The sequence below is a fragment of the Macrotis lagotis genome, chromosome 1 (assembly GCF_037893015.1).
Source record: "Macrotis lagotis isolate mMagLag1 chromosome 1, bilby.v1.9.chrom.fasta, whole genome shotgun sequence".
NCBI classification, from domain to species: Eukaryota; Metazoa; Chordata; class Mammalia; order Peramelemorphia; family Peramelidae; genus Macrotis; species Macrotis lagotis.
The window spans coordinates 22,276,514-22,295,874 of record NC_133658.1 but is presented as its reverse complement, the minus strand read 5'-3'; the positions used below and the strand labels follow the sequence as shown (position 1 = coordinate 22,295,874).

The following is a 19,361-nucleotide window of genomic DNA, read 5'->3' as shown; positions in this document are numbered from 1 at the left end:
TGTATATCTGTGTGTGTGTGTGTGTGGGGGGGGAATGTGTACATGTATGTGTGGTGTGTGAGATGTGTGTGTGAACTGGCAAACACAAGTTGAGGCTTCACTCTCCCCCTTCTATGGGAGGCTCCCATACCCAGGGTTGGATGAGACCTCTCCAGTCTTCTAGTCTGAACACCCATTTCATGGATGAGGAAACTGAGGTCCAGAAGGAAGAGAGATCCTCCCCCTCCCCGGCCAGGCTGGGGCAGGGCATTGAAGTCCCTTATCTCTGAGTCTTTACTGCACCACAGCCATGCAGCCTAAGATGGTCTAAAATGGGAAGAGCACCGGGGGCTGGGGTGGCTTCTCTCTCTACAGCACGTGGGTCCTCAGCACTGGAAGAGACCCATGCGACTCCAGGCAGCATAGGCCTGGAAAGAGGGGGGTGACTTGGATGAGGCCTCGGGAGACAGTGGTGAGGGGGCTGGTGGTGGATGTGGGGCCTGGAGCCTGGGGGACAATTGGTTGGGTCTCCGTGGATTGGCTCTAGTGGCTGCTGAGGTCCCTGTTGCCAATGCTTCCCTCAGAGGGTCCCAGAGTTTCTGGGAAGGGACCTCAGGGCCCAAAGCCCTCATTCTACAGATGATCCCATCTCCCAGTCCCACAGGCTCTCCACCATCTTCTCTCTGAGGCTTGTCCACGGCCACACTGGCAGTGTGAAGTGACCTACCAGGGCATAGCCACCACCATGTCTCCACGCTGCCACCCCCCAAGGCACTTCAGGATTGGCTTGGAAGGCAGAGGCCAACAGAGGCACCGGTGACCCCAGCCTGGCCCACCTCCCGGAGCCCAGTACAAGCGCACGGGAAGAATGAGACAAAGCTCTGCTGCTCTGTTAAACAGGTACATTGGAGATCTGCTTTATGAGGCATTACAAGAGAAATAAAGGAACGGGAAAGAAACATGCGCATTCCTGCCACGTTCATCCATGAACCGTGCTGCCACCTGCATCAGGATCTCTACAGGCAAGTTGTAAACCACAGAAAGGTCCCTTTCAATTTAAAAATGGAATTGCCTCAAATTCCCCATAAATGTGTGCAAAAAAAGGGGAAAAAGCCATTTTCACCACATTTACAAAATTACAAACTATAAGATGGGACTCAGGAGGAGAAGAAGGAAAGAAGGAAGGGAGGGAGGAGAAAATAAAAGGACAAGGAAAAATGGCAAGAAAGAATTTGGAGGAGTTGGGTCTCAGGAGACCCCAAGGAGGCTGGAGCCTGGGTCAGGGAGGGACTTTCAGGACATGGGGACCAGGAGGCCCCCAAAGGAGACAGCTTTTGGCAGTGGTCATCGGGAAGGCCCCAAGGTGGGCCACAGACAATTCCAGTCCAAGAGATGCCCCTTCTGGAGCTGACCCTTCTAACAAATCCACTTCTTTCATTACAGTGGGAGGAGGGAAGGGGTGAGATCCAGATCCTGAAAAAGAATGAAGGCAGGAGGTGAAAAGAGGAAAAAGGAGGAGGGAGAAGGGGCAGCTATTCCCCTGGGTAGAGGAAGGAGGGTGTGGGGGACTTAAGTTCACTGCTGGGGCAGCCACTGCCGACCTGCTGCTGCCCTCATGTCTCTGGCCCTTGTGGGGCTTCTGGAGGGGGGAGGCCCTCCCCTTGGCCATCCTTCTGACTGGGATGGAGTGGAGCAGCCTTAGAATAAGCATCATTTATCTCACCTCCTGTGATATGTGGGGCATGGGGGGCTCAGGATCACTTGTAGGCACTGACCTCCAAGATCCAAATTCTAGCTGATCCTCCTGGAATACTTCAGCCCAACCATCAGCCACCAGGTGGGCTGCCCTCAGTGGGGGGGCAATGGTAGGTCCGACTGGAGGGATAGTGAGGGATATGATATGGCCCTAAGGGGCCAGCCTCTGGCTCCAGTTCTCTCTGATGCCCCTCATCATCATCTGGTCAGCAATATGGACCCTGTGCCAACTGACCACCCTGAAGCCAGATGCCCCGGTGGAGCTTGCTGAGAGATTTTATTTCAGGAGGAGTGGGTCAGCAAGACCCCCCAGCAGCTTCTTTGGGGCATTCCTCCATGTGCCCATTGGGGCAATGATGCAGGTCCAAAGGAGCCAGGCCTCAGCCTAGGTAGAGAGAAGGCATGGGGTGGGGGTGGGGGCAGAGGGGTCAACCACATATCTATTGGGGAAAAAAATCAACTTTAATCATCTTTTTAGAGCAAGACTTAGTTTTTCTTCTTTTTAAAGAAAAATGGCAACTACCTACATCCACGGCTGGGTTACTAGCAGCAGGAGGAAGAGTCTGCTTTGTGTTGGGCGAGGACAGATGGGGATGGGCCCTGGGCCAGGCCTGGGCTGGGGGGCCCCCTCTTCCTCCCTGGGGAGCTGGGCCCAGGCCCTCCATCCCCTGGGGCTGGCCCAGCCCTTCTACCTGGACTTTGGGGAGAGACAGGGAAGCCTTCCTTCCTCTAGGGGGCCTGGGACACAGACCTTTGAGCTGGGCTGCCCCAAGGGGCCCAAGGCGGGGAACCCACCTCATCCCAGGGAGGGCAGTCAAGGCCCGACTCATCCCTGCCCAAGGGCCCAAGTCTTCAGAGGCTTGGCTCAGCTCTGTAGGCTCCCAGGTCCCCCTCAAACAGTCCAGTGGCTGTGATGGAAGCAGGGGTTGGAATTGGAGGATAGATGGGGGTGGGGGGGAGAGGGGAGAGGGGAGAGAGAGAGAGAGAGAGAGAGAGAGAGAGAGAGAGAGAGAGAGAGAGAGACAGAGAGACAGAGAGACAGAGACAGAGAGACAGAGAGCAGAGAGATGGAGACACACACACACAGAGACTGAGCCAGCCAGGGCACATCTCCGCCCTCCCCAGCAGCGAGTTCGGGGATGACAAGAGAGATTACCAGTCGGGTTTAATGAGTCTGTCCTCCCACTAATAAAAACTGGAAATGCCAGTGAGGTTTCTCTGTCACTGCTTGCTGATGCTCAATTTGCTTTCCCCTGGCAGCGGCCATGCCAGCATGCCCCTCAAGGGCCTGAAGAGCTCGGGCCCGGTCGTGGCTGGCCCCTCTCCATAGCTCCAGCTCCTGTGGGGGCTCCCTGACCCCCCCTCCCCCTGGCTGGCAGGGTCCCAGAGCCTGGGGGGAAGGGCCGGGGTGGGGTGGGGACACTCCCCAGGAGTGCTGACTGAGGGTGCATCTTCCCGACCGGGCCGGGTCCCAGCCGTGACTCAGGGCCAGGCAGGCTGGCCCAGCTCATCTTTCTGCCCTGAGAGATCCTGGCCCTGCCCTGTCCCCCCCCCCCCATTCTCTGGTGAGGAGCCTCAGCTGTTCTCTGGAGGCAGTGGGGGCCCCAGTCCTGCCAGGGTCTAAGGCACAGGCCCCCAGCTTGTTGAGGCTCGGGGGGTGGGGACCTGCCTGGACCACCCTGGGGCTGGGGTGGGAATCTTTTGCCTCATGATGGAGAACTTCAGGTATCTACGGAAGGAGGGCACAGGCCCCAGTGATGCCGAGTCGCCCCCATCTGGTTGGGGCTGCCCTGATCTGAGCAATGGCAGGAGGCTGGAAGACAAATCATTTTCCAACTGGCCGTGAGTCCCCAATGTCTGGCGTCTGGCTAGGACCATTTTAAAGGAAGGAGAGAAAGCTTGTTTGGGGGTGGGGGGCTGTTCCCCTTGTGGCCTCTCCAACAAGATCAAACAGCAGCCAAAAGAGATCATAGGGCCACTAAGAGAAGAAGGGGGCTGCCTTTCCCCCCACACCAGACAACCAATGAAAACACCCTGTTCCTGGGGCCGGGCCCTACAGCCCAGCTATATAGAGATGCGCTGCGGAGGGGTCACTCCAAACCAGGTGGCTGTGTGTGTGTGTGTGCGCGCGTGCGTGTGGAGCGCCACAGGGAGGAGGCAAACTGTAAATTCCATTAAGCCCCTGTGCGGGTCCAGGCTGCCAGCCTTTGCCTGGGGAGCCCCTGGATGGGGTGGGAAGGGGGCCTGTGTTCACCCCGCTTGTGTTCTGCCCCGAGGAGGCTGGGGGAGACAGTGCCTCCCTTCACCAGGGTCCCCGGCACCTTGGGCGGGCTCCCCCGTGTGGAGGGGCCTGTAGTGGGTGATCTTGTCAGGCCTATTTCCTATACTCAGGTCAGCAGGAGTCTGAGCCTCTCTGCACAGGGGAGCTCTGGTCTACTGAGGGCATGGGCTCTTCTGGGATTTGGCTTGGCTTCTTCCAGCCTGGGCAGCTAGCAAGGCCATAACATTTGGCTGGGAGAGTCTGGGTGTGGGCAGAGGGAGTCAGGGTAGGGACTGGGGAGGCCAGAGGAGCAGAGGAACTGGACAAGAAGGTAACCCTGAGGCAAGCCCGCAGAGATGCAGGTCTGAAACGCGGACACATGATGCCGCTCAAGGTCACCGTCCTGGTCACACTTGGCCACGTGGGCCGGCCGGCTCCTCCCTCTGGTTTATTCCTTCCTTGCCCCGTCAAAGCACAGTCTGGAGATGGAGACCACCACTTGCCCCAGGGAATCCTGGGCTCTGGGGGATTAGAATCCAGAGCCCAGATCTGGGGAGAAAGACCTGCCTGGGGCAGGGCATCTCTTCCTCCAGGGCCCAGCCTCCTGGGGGTGGGGGGGAGGGATGAAGGGGTTCATGAGGCTGGGCCATCCCAGCCTCCCTCCCTCTCTCCCTCCATCGTTCTTTGCTCCTGGAGGAGCTCTGTGGATACTGTACAGAAGGTGATAAAAAATAGGACATATATTCTCTTTGCAGAAGAATCCAAGAGCACAGAACCCAGGGCGGGCGCCCCCGGGGGCGCGCCTCACGAGTGGTGGCTGTTGATAAGTCCCCGGAGCTGCTTGGCCACGGTGTCAATCAGTTTCTGCTTGTCTCTCTCGTTCTTCCGGAACTGTGCAAACATGTTGTTCTTGCGGCTGGTGTCCTTCATCCTGGGGAGAGGAAGGACAGAAGGCAAGAAGTCAGGGGGCAAGCCAGTAGGGGCCCCCACCAAGGGTCACTGGAGTCCCCCTGTACCCTGGACTCGTCTCCTTGATTGAGGAGCCCCTTCCAGGACGCCCATGGGAAGTGGGCCTTCTCCCTTTCCTCTTTGGCATCTTTGTCTGGGCGGCTGTGCTTCCCACGCCCGGGATGCTGAGCCCCTGGGAAGTTCTGGACCTCAAGGTTTCTGTAGGCTGAGGGAACCTGGTCAACAATGTCTTTGGAGCCTGGATACGGGAGAGGTGTCAGGGAAACCTGGGGACCTGGAACTCTCACCTAAGCATGGTCTCAGGAGCAGGGGCAAGAACCAGGGGTGACTTCTGAATGGCCCACTCCCTTCCCCACCCTATTGAGCAGAGCTAGCAAGTAGTAAGCGGAGGGCTGAGTCTCCATGGGAAGCAGGGATAGAAGGGGGAGAAAGGCTAGAAGGTGAGATTAGAGGCAGGGAGAATGAAAAGGAAGAAGAGAAACCAAGAGACCCCCCCCATCCCTCTAGTCCACGCTGCCCAGGGCTGTAGCTGGGCAGCCCCCTCAGGCTCCTGACTCATGAGGATGGCATTTCCCCTGGCATCCAACCATGGGATGCAGCAGGCTGCATCCCGAGGAGAACAAAGATTCTAGGATGGATTCTAGAATGCTCCTCCTTGAGGATCAGCTCAGGGAAGCTCATCTTAAGCAGGACACAGATAAATTGAAGAGATGGCCAAGGGCTCCCAGAGACCTGAGGCAACTGCCCCACAAAGCAGACTTGGGAAACCCAAGATGGGGGACTTCAAGTCCTTAAGAGGCTCTAGTGTGGAACAGGGGCCACTTTGGGTTTGGTAAGCCCTCGAGGGCAGAATCAGGGAAGGTGGGCAGTGGTGGCAATGGTCAAGTGTGGAGGAGTCAGCCAGGGCCAGGGGGCCCCCCAGGCTTCAGGCAAGTCCAGTCTGGGCCTGGGGATCTCACTGAAGGAGGCCAGCCCATGGGGTCTAAGCAGAGATGAGGCAAGGCAGGCGTGAGCCCAAAGGGGCATTTTCCCTGCTCCCAACCCATGGTGAGCCCCAGAACTGAGTGATGCTGCTCTTCACCCCAGTTTCTGCTCTGGCCTGGCTTTAGGCACGAAGTCCCAATTTGTGTGCCTGTGGTACACTGACCCAGTGGGTGTGCACCGTGGAGGAAGGGTTGGCAGATGGCAAGGGAGGTAGGCTGACTGACAAGCTGAGGATCCTTGGGGGGCTTTGAGCATTGGGCACCATCAGATTGAGGGTTCAGGTTGCTGCCCTGCCCTTTCTGCCTCCAGCCTACTGAGAAAGGAGCATAGTTCAACTTGAGAGGGCCTGGGGAGGGGGAGGAATCCAGGGACCTGCATGGGCTCCAAGGGGCTCCAAGGGGTGGTAATTCTGGTCCTTGAGGGTCAGTCATAGTCAATAAGTGGAGAAAGCTGGTCCAGTTGGATGCTGAGTGTGTGTGTGTGTGTGTGTGTGTGTATGCGCACGCGCACGTGCAGGTGAACACTCTCATGGAAGTCTTCCACTATGCAAACACTTCAGGAGGCCAAAAAGAACCCTTTCCTGAGGAGAGATCCAGGGCTGTTGGGTCGCCCTTCTTGTGCCTGTAGTCAGACATTCCGAGGGACACCGACGCTGAGTGCTCAGAGGGGTTGTGGAGATCACCAAGCCCAGTGGCTTTATCCACTGAGGAGGATCCTGAGGTTCAGACAGGGCCAGTGGTGGCCAGCGGCTGGGTCCCCTCACTCCCAAACCCAAATTCTTTCCATGCATGGAGCACTATGGATTCTAATGAGGCTGGGGGAGTTGCCCATGGAGGGGATTTCAGTCAAACAGTTCAGCTTGTGAGGTTCAGAGCCTCAGAGGGGGTGGCACTGCGGGTGGATATAATGGTAGGCTGAAGTTCAAATCTGGCTGGGTGACCCTGGGGATGTCACTTAGCCTCTGTTAGCCTTGGTTTCTGGGATGGGGGCAACAATTATAAAGTGCCCTGCAAACCTCAGGGGTTCTGGAAAGGTGAAGGCTGCCATCTTCCTGGTCATTCTTATTATTTCAGGTGACCCCAAGGCATGGGGGAAAGGTCTTGAGGCAGGGTGGGGACAGAGCAGTGGCCGCTCAAACCTGGGGTGGGGTTGATTCTCGGGCCTCAGGGTCACTCCCACCCAAGTAAAACTTTCCCTTGGGGGTCTGGCTTCATGCCTCTGAGCCCCTAGTAGTCCCCAGGAGGAGGGAGGAAGGTCCCAAGAAGGAAAGAGGAGTGGTCAGCAATGCCTGGCTAGCCTAGTGGATTAGTGGGCCTTCTCTCATGGTCTTTAGTGAGGCTAGGAAGGGGAAGGAAGGAAGCAAGAGACTCAGTGCCAGAGAGAGGGTCAAGGGCAGCTGCCTCTACTTACTCTCTGGATATCCTGGGTGAGAGAAGTCAGTGGGAGAAAGAGAACCACAGAACACTATTAGGCCAGAAGGCTGCCCTGCCCAACTCCTCCTGGCCCAGCCAGCAGCCCAAGCCCCGAGACCTCCCCAAGCAGTCCGGTTCTCCTGAGGAGGGAGCACGGGCCCCCATGGCCCAGTCCGTCTCCAGGAAAGGAGACTCCAGCAAGGGGCCAAGGGCAGCCTCAGCCCCAGGGTCCCACCAGGACTGGTCTAGGCTGATGTCCCTCCTCTACCCCCCCCCCCCCCACTGATTGTGATGAGCCTCCTGGGCAGCCCAGTTTTCCACTCTTCTATGGACAGGAAGCAAGGAGCCCGCCTAGCTGGAAGAGGCCTAGGGGCTGGAGAGATGATCCCACTGGGAGGGGATGGTGGGCCAGGGGCCTCTCACTTCTCACGACCCTGACCCTGTGCTCCTTCCTCCTGAGGAGATGGGTGTGGACAGGGTAGGACAGGGGCCTGTCTCCTGGGGAGGCCCTTGGGAGCGTGCTTGGCTTGATCTCAGACATGGTTGATATGGATGCAGAGAGTTCTATCTTACTGAACAGGTTTCAGGATTCTGAGCCCAGGAAGTCTGAGAACCTCTACTTTCCAGGTAGGCCAGCCCAGGGGCTCAAGCCCATCTCCTCAGCAGGCCGGGGGTGGCTTACCCTGGTGGCCAACCTGCCTCTGAAATCCCTGGCCCTCTGATTCCTGACAGACCACTGACTTGGTAGGCCCTGGCTTGGGGACAGCACTCACATCTTGGTGGGCCATTATTTCTGGGGCAGGGGCCTGATCCAGGGTCTGGCTACTTCTCGGACCCACATCCCTTTTCTCTGACTGACCAAAAGGTCAAGTTTGTAAGAGGAAGAAGCTTGAGCTCTCCCTCCTTTTCCTTTGGTTGGCCTCCATAGGCAGCTGCTTTTAGGAGGGCTTGGATGGGGAGGGTCTGCCTATTCTAGCTTCCTTCTCTATGGCCCAGACCACAGGACCCCCACATTGACTCACTTTTCGAGCAGGGCCAAAGCCGTCACTGGGTTGACACGCAGATATTTGCAGGTAGGTTGGCCATAGTCAGCGAGGTATGTTGACCAGTCCCATTGGGTGAACAGATCCAAGAGCTGCAAAACACACAAGACCCAGGGATGAATCCCAAGAGACCCTTCTAAATAGTAATCTTTTCTGCCTCTCTGCTACTAGCTGCCAAAGTGGAGAGAAATGGAAAATAATAGTACTGTTATTCCCACAGAAAACATTCCAAGATGGTGGTTCAAGACTGTCACTGACATTTGGTTTGGTCTCTGTAGCCTCAAATGTTCTCCTGCAGTGGTTAATGCTGTGGGGGTGGAGACTTAGAAACCACTCATGTCCTGGGGTCTTGGGCAGTCACTGAGCCTCTTGGGAGCCTAGTTTCTTCATCAGCAAAAAAGTGTGTTGGACCTAGATGGTCTCTGAATCTATGATCCTATGACCCACCATGGTGTTAGTCCTCTGGGGCATGCTCATTAAGAAAAGTGGGCAGGTAGAAAGGAAGGCATGAAGGAGGGAAGGGGGCGGGGTGAGAGAAAAGAAGGAGAAAGGGAAGGAGGAAGAAAGAGAGAGGAGAAAGCCTGGCTTCCAGGCTCCCAAACTAGGTGTCCTCTTGGCTGTCTCCTCTCTTATCCCCCACATCCAGTCAGTGGTCACTGTTTCTTCATTACTCTTCTCATATCTGCCCACTTCTCTGATCCCACCAACACTGTGTCCAGGCCCTCACTACCTCCCATCTGGACTCTGCCTTGAGTCCTTCTCCTCTCCCAGTCTAGTTTCCACACAGCTGTCAAATCTTCCTAAAACACAGGTCTGACTCCACTGGCTTCTAGCACCTCCAGGAGCAAATAGAAAATCCTGTTTGGCTTTCAAGGTCCTTCCCGACGGGTCCCTTTCTACCTTCTCAGTCTTCTTACACTTTACTCCCTCCCTCCCACATGCTCTGAGTCCAGGGATACTGGCCTGGCTACTCCTCACCCAAGACCCTCCATCTCCAGACTCCAGGGATTTGCACTGACAGTGTCCCTTTTCTGGAACACCCTGTCTCCCAGGTTCCATACAATCCCAACTACAATCCAACCTCCTCAGAAGCCTTTCCTGAACGTTAATGCCTCCCTTCTGCTGATGTTCTCCAATTTACCTTGCCAATAGCTAATTTGTAAATGATTAATTCCAGGTTTTCTCCTCCATTGCACTGTGAGTGTGAGACCAGGGACTACTTTTTGCCTTTCCAGGTCTGGTGCTCAGCACAGACCCTGCCCTAGAAGAGCCCCATTATACATCCTCATTGACTTACTGACCAAGAAGAGTCAGAAATCAACAAGTGAAGAAGCCAGCTCTGTGACAGAAAGCCTCTGCCCTCATCAGATCTCGGTCATCATCTAATCCAACCAATTCCCTCTAGAGAAGAGGGAACAAACAGCCTCCAGATGCTGATGGCAGGCAGGAGAAAGACTCTAGAAGGCTGGAAAGGTGTAAGAGGTTAAGAGGCCAAGAGATCCCCAAAGACTTCAGTTGAGGGATGGGAAGAGAACAAGTCTTTCCACAGTGGACACCATGGGCCAGGAGCTAGGGCTAGATGCTGTAGAAAGGTCTCATCTCATCTCACTACATCCTCCTGGGCAGGTGCCACAACTGTCAGGAAACAGAAGGGACTTGCTTCAAGTCCCAAACTTAAGTCTTCCTGACTCCAGGCCCAGCTACTTGATGGGTGAGCTCAATAGCCAGGTTGAGATAAGGCGGTGAAGACGTGGTAGCAGGCAGTGAAGACCGATCTTTAATGGGAGTTTGGCAAGAGAAAGAAATGATACAGGAGGGCAGCTTGAGAGGATGGCCAAATCAAGTGAAGGATTTTTAAAGGATGGAGCAATGACCAAAGGATGTCTGTAGAACATAAGAAAGAAGCCAGTGGAAAAGGATAGATGGTATAGGGGAGACAAGGAATAATCAATAGTGTAAACTCCCAGGACAGAAAGGAGGACTCTGACAAAGAAAACAAGTAAGAGGAATTAGCTTGGGTTAGGACCTAGGACAGTCCAGCTTCGAGACTGGAGCAAAGGAGTACAAGACTTGAGGGAGGAAGGAAGAGGGATGGAAAAATCTATACTGGATGCTCTGATTTTTGTTTTGTAATAAAGTACGAGGTGAGACCATCTGCTGAGAGAACATAGGGATGAGATATATATATATATATATATATGTATATATATATATATATGTATATGTATGGGAGCAAAGGCACAGAGTGTGCCATCCAACAGTGAGGACCTAATGGAACTTGGATGACATGAGCTTGCAGAGGATGCAGCTGGCATCACTATCCATGTCTTGAGAGCAGAGATGGAGGAGAAGGTGAGCCTTGAGGATTGCAGAGTGTGAATGACCGGATACAGAGGAAGGAAGGAGAGTGGGTCTTGATGAACTGTTGGGTAGAGATGATGAAAGGAGGAAAATGAGGCTGGAACAAAAAAACTGGGAGCACCCAAAATAATAGAGGGAATGGAGGCCATGAGGATAAAGGAAGAGACATAGGAGAAATGAGGCAAGGGACTGTGATGGGAATAAGGTTCAAAATGGGAAGCCAGTTCAATGTAAATGAAGGCTATGGCAACAGGAAGGCACTATCTCTCCTGTATCAAGAGTCCTAGAGTGATGGAGGGTTGTGTCCAATGGAGACCAAGCTTGCTGGGAATGTCCCTCTGCCCTCCTGTCCCTTGCCTCTCAGATGCACAAAAAGACTGGGGAGTGCAGGGGGAGACCAGGGCAGTCCAAACTTTGGGCTTTCATGATCACATAATGGAGCAGTACAGGAGGAAGGGCTTGATGTTGAAGCTGAGAGACCAAGGACATCAGTCCTGGAAGTAGGAATTTCTAAAGGGGCTGTTTTAATCGGCCAAGTAAGTAGCTCTGATGCTGGGAAAGAACGAGGGTGAAAGGAGAAGGGGATGGCAGAGCTTGAAATGGATAAAAGGTATCATGGAAGCAGAGCTTGAAATGAATAGGGTGTCATGTCATCCAAGTTCCATTAGGTCCTCACTGTTGGATGGCACTCTGCTCCTTCCCTCCCTTAGATCTATATCATCCCTATCCTCTCTCAGCAGATGGTCTCACCTTGTACTTTATTTATTAAAAAACAAAAAGCAGAGCATCCTATATAGATTCTTCCATTCCTCTTCCTCCCTCCCTCAAAGGGTGTCAAGGAATGTGAGCTTGGACAGATTTTGGGAGGCAGTAGAGGATAAAAGGGCCTGGTCCATGGGGTCAAGGAAAGCCAGATGTGGCCTAGTGACTCAACAATAACAGAATAGACCCTTTCACTTTCTCTACTTACAACAGACCCTCCCAGGGCTCTTTTTGGGGCAGCCAGCAGGTGCCATCATGTACACAGTGCTGGACCTTGAGTCGGAGGACCTGAGTTCAAATCTGACCTCAGACACTAGCCATGAAACCCTGAGCAAGTCACTTCACCTTGGCTTGTCTGTAAAGTAGGTATAATAAGACCATCCCCCAGCACAGGGAGGCCAGATAAATGTAGGCTATCCATGCCACTGTTGCTGTAACTCTTTTTCCTGACTTCCCACCCACTTTCTTGCATTCCTGTCCTGGGAGTTTCCTGCACTCTCAGACTCAAACTCTTCTTCCTTGAAATGTCATGGTTCTGGCAGGAGATGGTCTGGTGGGCATCCACCTGCTCACTGAATCTTTCTGAGTTCCATGAGTGGTGACTGACCAGAGGGAAGGCACAGATCCAGGGAGCACCTTGTAGAAGACTCCCTCTCTCAGGCTGATCACGGTCAAGCCCTGGGTGAGCATCCCAAACTCATTCCTAGAGAATTCATGAATCAGGTCCATGAGATGGGAGTAGCCAGGCTAGGGGAGGACAGGGATGGCTTCAGGTCACCTTCCTGAGGGTGGCTACACTAAGTGACTGTCCCAGTCTAGATCATTCTATCCAAGTGCTCCATGGACACTACTGGCCCTTTCTAGGGCCCAACAATCCTAGCTTAAATGCCGAGTCACCAACAGTTTTCATCAGACAGGCCCCAGCCCCTTTTGATACGGATCCAAGAGGCAGAGATCATTCATCCAATTACGCAGATCAGGAAAGGGAGACCCAGACAGGAGACATGTCCAGCCAGGCTAGGTGGACCTCCCCCCGTATTCTGCTGCTCCCCTTTAGATGGCGACCAAAAGGCTGCTCAATGTTGGAGCTACCATGAGCTCCTGATGGGAAGAGGGAAGACAAGCAGTCTGTGGACACTCAGGGTCCAAGGGGAGCCCCTCCACACCTCTGCATGACCTGCTGGGGATGACTCAGGGCAGCCCTCCACCTTTGGGGTTCCAGGCATCACAGATAATCCTCCTGGGGCTAAGGCCAGGCAGATAAGCTCACATTATCGCCTGGGAGAACTCACCCGCCTTTGTGTTTCCTGCTGTTAAGCCTGGCTCTGGAGCTGGGTGATTAACTGCTCCGAGCTTAATCGGTGGGGAGGGTAGTGCATCCTGAGGGCCCAGCCCTGCCCCGTTGGGAAGGGATGCCCTTTCCCACAGTGAGTAGCTGACTTGTGGGCACTGCAGCCTCCGGGCCACAACTCCACCCTCTTGTCCCAGCAGGGCTGGAAGTTGCTACCAGACAGAGGAAATCAGGGCACGTGTCCAGTGGTTCTGATGGGGGGGGGGGGGCAGTGTGAAGCGCTGGAGTGAGGGTAGGAAGTCATGGGCCCATCTTAATGATGCTTCTTCCTCTTTGCCACTGATGCACTGAGAAGCAGGTCCCTTTGGGTCATTCATTGTCCACTCTTAGGAATACTCCTATCAGGGAGTAACTGAACATAAGGGTACTGGGCCCCCATATGGCAATCCTGGCACAGGGCATAGTGTGGTTCTCCTTTGGGCCAGGCTCAGAAGACACCACCTTCCAGGCAGGGTTCTTGGAGGCAGGCTGAGTCCAGAAAGCTTCATCACCGAGGAGTCACTCTATAGTCTTATAGAGGGAGGGATCATGAGGACCACTGGTCTCCTCATTTACACAGGGTCTTCCATCCTTTTGGATTACTTATTTCTCTACTACTTCATTTGTCTTAAGAGTATTCCTGTGAGCTGGGTCCCTACTGCAGGACTGAAGAGAAGAGCTATTGGGGAATGCAAAGAGGATGAGATCCAAGCCTCTATGGCAGTGATGCCCACTGTGAAGGCAAAGGTGACCAGAGGGGACTTGCAGTGCAATAGTTGGGGGAAGGGGACTGGGGTGAGGGTCTGTACTATCTGGTGAGCAGTTTCCCCTAGATAGGCCCTCCTTGTCTCCCCACCTAAACGGGGCCCTGAGGCCTCACATAACTGTTGTCACTACATCAGGAGCAATAGGAAACCATAGAGAAGAGGCGTTTCTTTGGAAGGAATGCCAAGTGAGGATGGTAATTAAATAAGGGAAAGCTTCAGTTTCCCATTCTTTGGCTATTCTCTTATAAAAGTCTGGCAAAAGCAAAAACAATGTAAAAAGGGTTGGACAACTGGATTGATGAATAGGGCTGGAGGGGTTAGAAGAACCCTTTTTCTTGGGAAGGGTCCTTCTTTGCTTGGAAAGCTCTTACTCTGGGAAAGGTCTTCCATTTGCTGAGAGGATGGATGAGGAGGAGGGCTTTCCCTCAGTCCTTTGCAGTCTTCAGGGTTCAGGTTTACTTCTTTCATAGGAAGTGCTGATACAGTGGCCCGGCCCAACCCCATCTCCCCCTTGTCTGGCCTTTCACAGCATTCCCTTTGGTCCCAACTCTGGTGGTGGGGTAAGCCTCGGCTCAGACCAAGACAAGAAGGCCCAGGTTGGTGTTATCAGAGGGAGATTCTATAAAGACAAACACAAACTCCCCCAAACTGGGTATGTCATAACTGAGGCAGAAGGGACCTTTGGGCACCACCTAAGTGAAGCAATATCTAAGTAGGCAATGATACCTATGTTCCTCCAGCCAAAAATGGTTAAAATAATTAGGGGTGGTTTGTTTATTGGGAAGGTAAACAGGCTAATTAGATGGGATGCTTTGTGGTAAAAGAGATGACTATATAAAAGTGACTAGGGTGATTATCTAAAGGATTAACTCATGGATCAACAAATGTAATAATAATGAGGGTAATGAGAGTCACTTCCATTTCTACAGCACTTTCCTCACAACAAACCAATGAGGGAGGAAGGGCAAGAATTATTATCCTTGTTTTATGACGGAGGAAGCTGAGCTTCTGAGAAGTAAGGGGATTTTCCCAGGGTCATGAGCTAACCAATGTTGCTGTGACGAAACCGGCTTGGCCTCTTGACCGCTCTACCTCCATGATTCATTGAGGGCAGAATTTTCCCTTCAAGTTCCCATCATTCCATAAACGTGTTCTGTACCCCTACTGTGAGGAGGACAGTGTGCTCCTGGAAGGGACCCAAGAGCTCCTCTGGTCTTTCCCTCATCTCCTCCATAAAGAAACTGAAGCCTAGACAGAAGTGACTGGCCCAAGGTCACACCACCATAGACATCCAGGACTCCAAGCCTCAGATGCAAAAGCCCTGCCTTTGTTGCCCCAGCACCTTGGGTGGCCCTACAAAGAACAGATGTGTGCTGACTGAAGGATCTCTTCATGATCTAGTATTGGGGAGGGTGAGACATGATCTTCCAGAACATCCAAACTTCTCCCTGATGCCCCCATCTACCTGGCTGTCCTGCCAGGGAAGTGCTCCCTTTCCTCCCTGGGTCATGGGAGGGAGTGAGATAGAGGAGAAAGAGGCCGGGTGGGGGGCACATAGCTTCTCACTTTCCCAAGTTCATTCATAGGATCACCTTTGCTTCCCTTTTCATGAGCAGCTTCTAAGAGAAGGGGAAGGTGACCAAAGAAACTCTGCCCTGCCACAAAATATATGACGACAAAGACTATTGAGGGAAATAGGGGAAATCAGGCCTCTCTTTCTCTTTATATCCTTCTGGCAAACTGACCTGTGTTCCTTCAAGAGAAGGCAGAGCTAGGGGTAAGATGGGAGGCTGAGGGAGTACAGAGGCCATAGGAAAGGGGGTCCAGAAACAGGGCTTCAACAGTTGCTATGAGGGTCTCCTATTTGGAGGAAGCCCAGAGAAGGGAGAGGGATTCTGTGGATGGGGAGAGGTGATTGGTTAGCACTCATGATGTGACATGTTTACTCATGACAGGGTAGAGGTGATCAGGAAGACTCATCCTGCAGAATTCAAATTTGGTCTTGGACACCTACTGGCTGTGTGACCCTGGGCAAGTCACTTCACCCTGTTTGTGCCCATTTTCTCATCTGGAAAATGAGTTGAAGAAGGAAATGGCAAACCCCTCCCATAGCTTAGCCAAGAAAATCCCAAATATGGTCATGGGAGTCAGTCACAATTGGAGGAGGAGGAGGATGGGGAGAAGAGGAAGAAAAAGAAGACCAAGTAGCAGTAGCAGTAGTAATAATAGTAGTAGTAGTAATAGAAGTAGTAGTAGTAGTAGCAGTAGAAGAGAAAGGAGATCAGTGATGACAATCACCACCATAGTGATGATGATGATGTAAAGTCCTATGTCTCCCCTTGAGGAGCGTTCCCTCCTCTTCTGTGTGGAAAGTCAGTTCTCCCTTTCAAACCAAGTCCTAGGGGAGGCACCTCCAAGAGCTCCCTGGCAGCAGGGTCCTGGGTTGCAGACCTTGCTCATCAGTCTGTGAGACCTTCCTCATAGCTAACCCACTGGGTAACTCTGCACTAGCCCATTCTGAAGAAAGATGAGTGTCTGGTTCATGCCCCAGTGTTCCCCCTTCCACTCCCCAGCCCCACCAGGGAAGGCAGGTCTAAGGGTGATCTTCAGAGAACTTCCTGGGTGCCGGAACCAGGAGAGGGAGTGGCACCAAAACTCCTGCTAGCCAAGGAAGCACCTGCCCACAGATGGTGCCAGATGGTGGTGGCTGCTGGTGGAATGGTTTCTGATGCCTTCATTTTTGCTCCTCCTCTTTGGGGATGCCCAGAAGCAACTGCAGCTGGCCACATAAAACTGGACGCCAGCCCAGACAGGAGCCAGCTACACCCTGGGAAGAGAGGGCCCGGAAGCTGAATTCTGTCACAATAATTGAGTGTCAGTGGCATGCTAGGTGTTGTGCAAACAAACCAGACAGAAACCACAGGCCCTACCCATCCCAGGCATGGCCAAGGCACCACAGCAGCCTTTATGTGATTTGCCTGAAGAAGTGTTCAGTTGGGAGAGTAAGTAAACTGAGTCACAAAGCTGTAAAAAATGAACTTTTGGTCACCCACATAATGGCTATAAGCTGTAAGAATTTAGCAGACCTATCTTAGAACAAAAGTCATGAACATTTGGGAACAAGTCAGTCAGGATGTTTCTAGGATTTTGCTTTGGGGAAGATTTTATAAGGAAAATGTGGTTTCATCAACATGGGACTGAATCAGTATGTTTTGACCTAAAAAAACCATAATGGGGCAAATTGTCCTTTTAGAGACCCATCCTCATCCCGTTAACACAATGTGGCCCAAACTTTGGAGGCAGCTTGGTACCCAGGCTATATTTGGAACACTATAGTTGGAATTAGGAAGATGTGAATTCAAAATTGACCTCCGGCACTCATCCTTGGGCAAAACCCCATTTCATTGGTCTAGGTGCTGTTTTCCTCATCTCTCAAATTAGGGGCTTGGACTAGATGGTCTCTAAGATTCCTTCCCAGTCTAACTGGATGAGCCCTGGGTAGGAATCCAAAGGAACATGGCCAGGTGGGGATGAGGCAGCCTCCCAGTGAGTCTAACACACTGGGTGGTGTGACTGTCGCTTCTTCCTCCACTAATCCACTCTGAAGTAGGAGACACATTGGTTTTCCCCAGGGCAAAGAGCTGGTGCATTAAGAGGTCATTTGTTGAATGTTTCTGATATCTGAGGCTCTGTAGATGAGTTTGGAAGGCAGGACTCAAACAGAATAGAGAATTAATAAAATTTTGCAGAATCGTAATGGTTGTCCTTGGAAGGATGACCTGGGAAGATCAGGAAAGCCTTCACTGGGGATGTAGGACTCAAAGACAGGAAGGCAAAAAGATCTTAGAACAGTGAAGGCAACTTGGAACTATACCCCCAAAGCTATTAAACTAGTCATAACCTTTGACCCAGTGATTGTTAAAACTCAAAAAAGGTCAAAGAAAGAGGAAAAGAACCCAAATGCACAAAAATATTTAGGTTTTTTTTTTGTGGTGGCAACCTTGGGGATAGCCATGAATTGGGGCACATGAAAGAATATTATTGTGTGGCAAATGATGAAGGGGATGGTTTCAGGAAAACCTGGGAAGACTTACATGAATTATCACAAAGTAAAGAGCCGGGAGAACAATTTATATGGTAACGATATTAGGGGAAAAACTTTGTAGGTCTACTCAACAATAATCAATTTTAGTTTTCAGAAGACTAAGGATGAGATATATATTATCCGTCTCCAGGAGAAGTGAGGGGACTCAGAGTGAATGCTCGCTCAATCTTCCCTTCCTTGGGCAAGGCTGCTGACTTGGGCAAGGTTTGCATGACTATACATTTTTGGAATGGTCATTGTTTTTCTTGCCTTCTCAATGAATGGGTAAGGAAGAGAATTTGGAACTAAAAAAAATTGAATTTGAAAAATAAAATCAAGAAAATTATTCAAAGCAGAGGTGGGGAGGAAGGCAAGGGGATTGGATGGCTTGTATGCTTATCAGACATCTCAAATTGGATTTCCATAGACTCCTTCAATTCAGCATATTTAAAACTGAACTCCTTATATTTTTCCCCAACCATCCCACTTCCAAACTGTCCTGCCACTGCTGAGAGCACTACCATCCTCCCTGTCTCCCAGGCTCTCAACCTAGGTGTTATTCTCCTCTCTCTCTCTCTCTCTCTCTCTCTGCGACTACCCCTAATCACTGGTCAAACAGTGCTCCTTTCCCCACCCGAGTCTCCTCTGACACTGCTATAGGTGCAAGTCCTCTCCTCCAGTTCATCCTCCACTCAGCCACCATAGTAGTTTTCTAAATCCTGCTTCTGTTCATGCCAGGCCTGTTCTAAGCTCCAGTGTTTCCAGAACCATCAAGATCAGGTACAAAGCCCTGCCTAACCACCCTCCTCTCCCCCACAGTTTCCTCACTTTGTCTATCCTATTCCCCTGCACGTTTGTGACCCAGGTGGCCTGGTCTCCATCACAACTGGCCATTTTCACTGGCTGCCCTCTCCCATGTCTGGACCTTGCTCACTCTGCCTTCTGGCTTCCATGGCTGCTCAGCTAAACTCCATCTTTTTTTTTTTTTGCAAGGCAAATGGGGTTACGTGACTTGGCCAAGGCCACAAGGCTAGGTCATTATTAAGTATCTGAGGTCGGATTTGAACCTAGGTACTCCTGACTCCAGGGCTGGTGCTTTATCCACTACACCACCTAGCTGCCTCTAAACTCCATCTTTTCAGGAGACCTTCCCCAATCTTTCTAAGTCCTGCCTCCCCTCTATTGACTTTGTTCATATTTATTTGCACCTTGTCTTGCTTGTTGGAACTCCTTGAGGGTGGGGTCTTTCTTTGCATCCTCAATGTTGGGCAGGTACTTCCTTAATGTTTACCACCGGCTCTTGGGTGGGAACATTGGCAGAGGGTCTGGTTAAGACCAGTGGGCAAGATCAGATCTTTGGCAGAGCACCAACCATGCAAGGTTCATTTGTTTTTTCAGAGAGGTCACTTTCTCGGACCACCCAACCTTCAGTCCCTTCCCTCACTGACCCCTCTCTATCATCACATCTCCTGTCAGTCAGGGCCTCCTGGCTAGCTGCTCATGGTCCATATTGCCAAAAAAATACCCTCTACTCAGAAATCCCTGATGATGCCCCACCTTCACCCTTGGTAACTGAAGAGGCAGAGGGAGATGATAAGAAGGAAGAAGATAACAGAGGTGAGGGTGGAGCATGGTTGGCTAAGAAATTGCCCAAA

At 52.2% G+C, this 19,361-nt stretch overlaps 1 protein-coding gene across 3 annotated transcripts in view; it reads right to left on the bottom strand.

Moving 5' to 3' along the window:
• Positions 1-871: 871 nt before the first annotated feature.
• EXOC6B (exocyst complex component 6B) overlaps positions 872-19,361 on the bottom strand; it is a 525,494-nt gene continuing 507,004 nt past the window's right edge. For all 3 annotated transcript variants that reach the window (XM_074195695.1, XM_074195705.1, XM_074195713.1), the window contains exons 21-22: positions 8,382-8,494; positions 872-4,925 (exon numbers count right to left, since the gene is read on the bottom strand). In XM_074195695.1, coding sequence (XP_074051796.1) covers positions 4,799-4,925; positions 8,382-8,494 — 240 coding nt within the window. In that variant the 3' untranslated portion in view covers positions 872-4,798. The remainder of the gene's footprint in view (positions 4,926-8,381; positions 8,495-19,361) is intronic.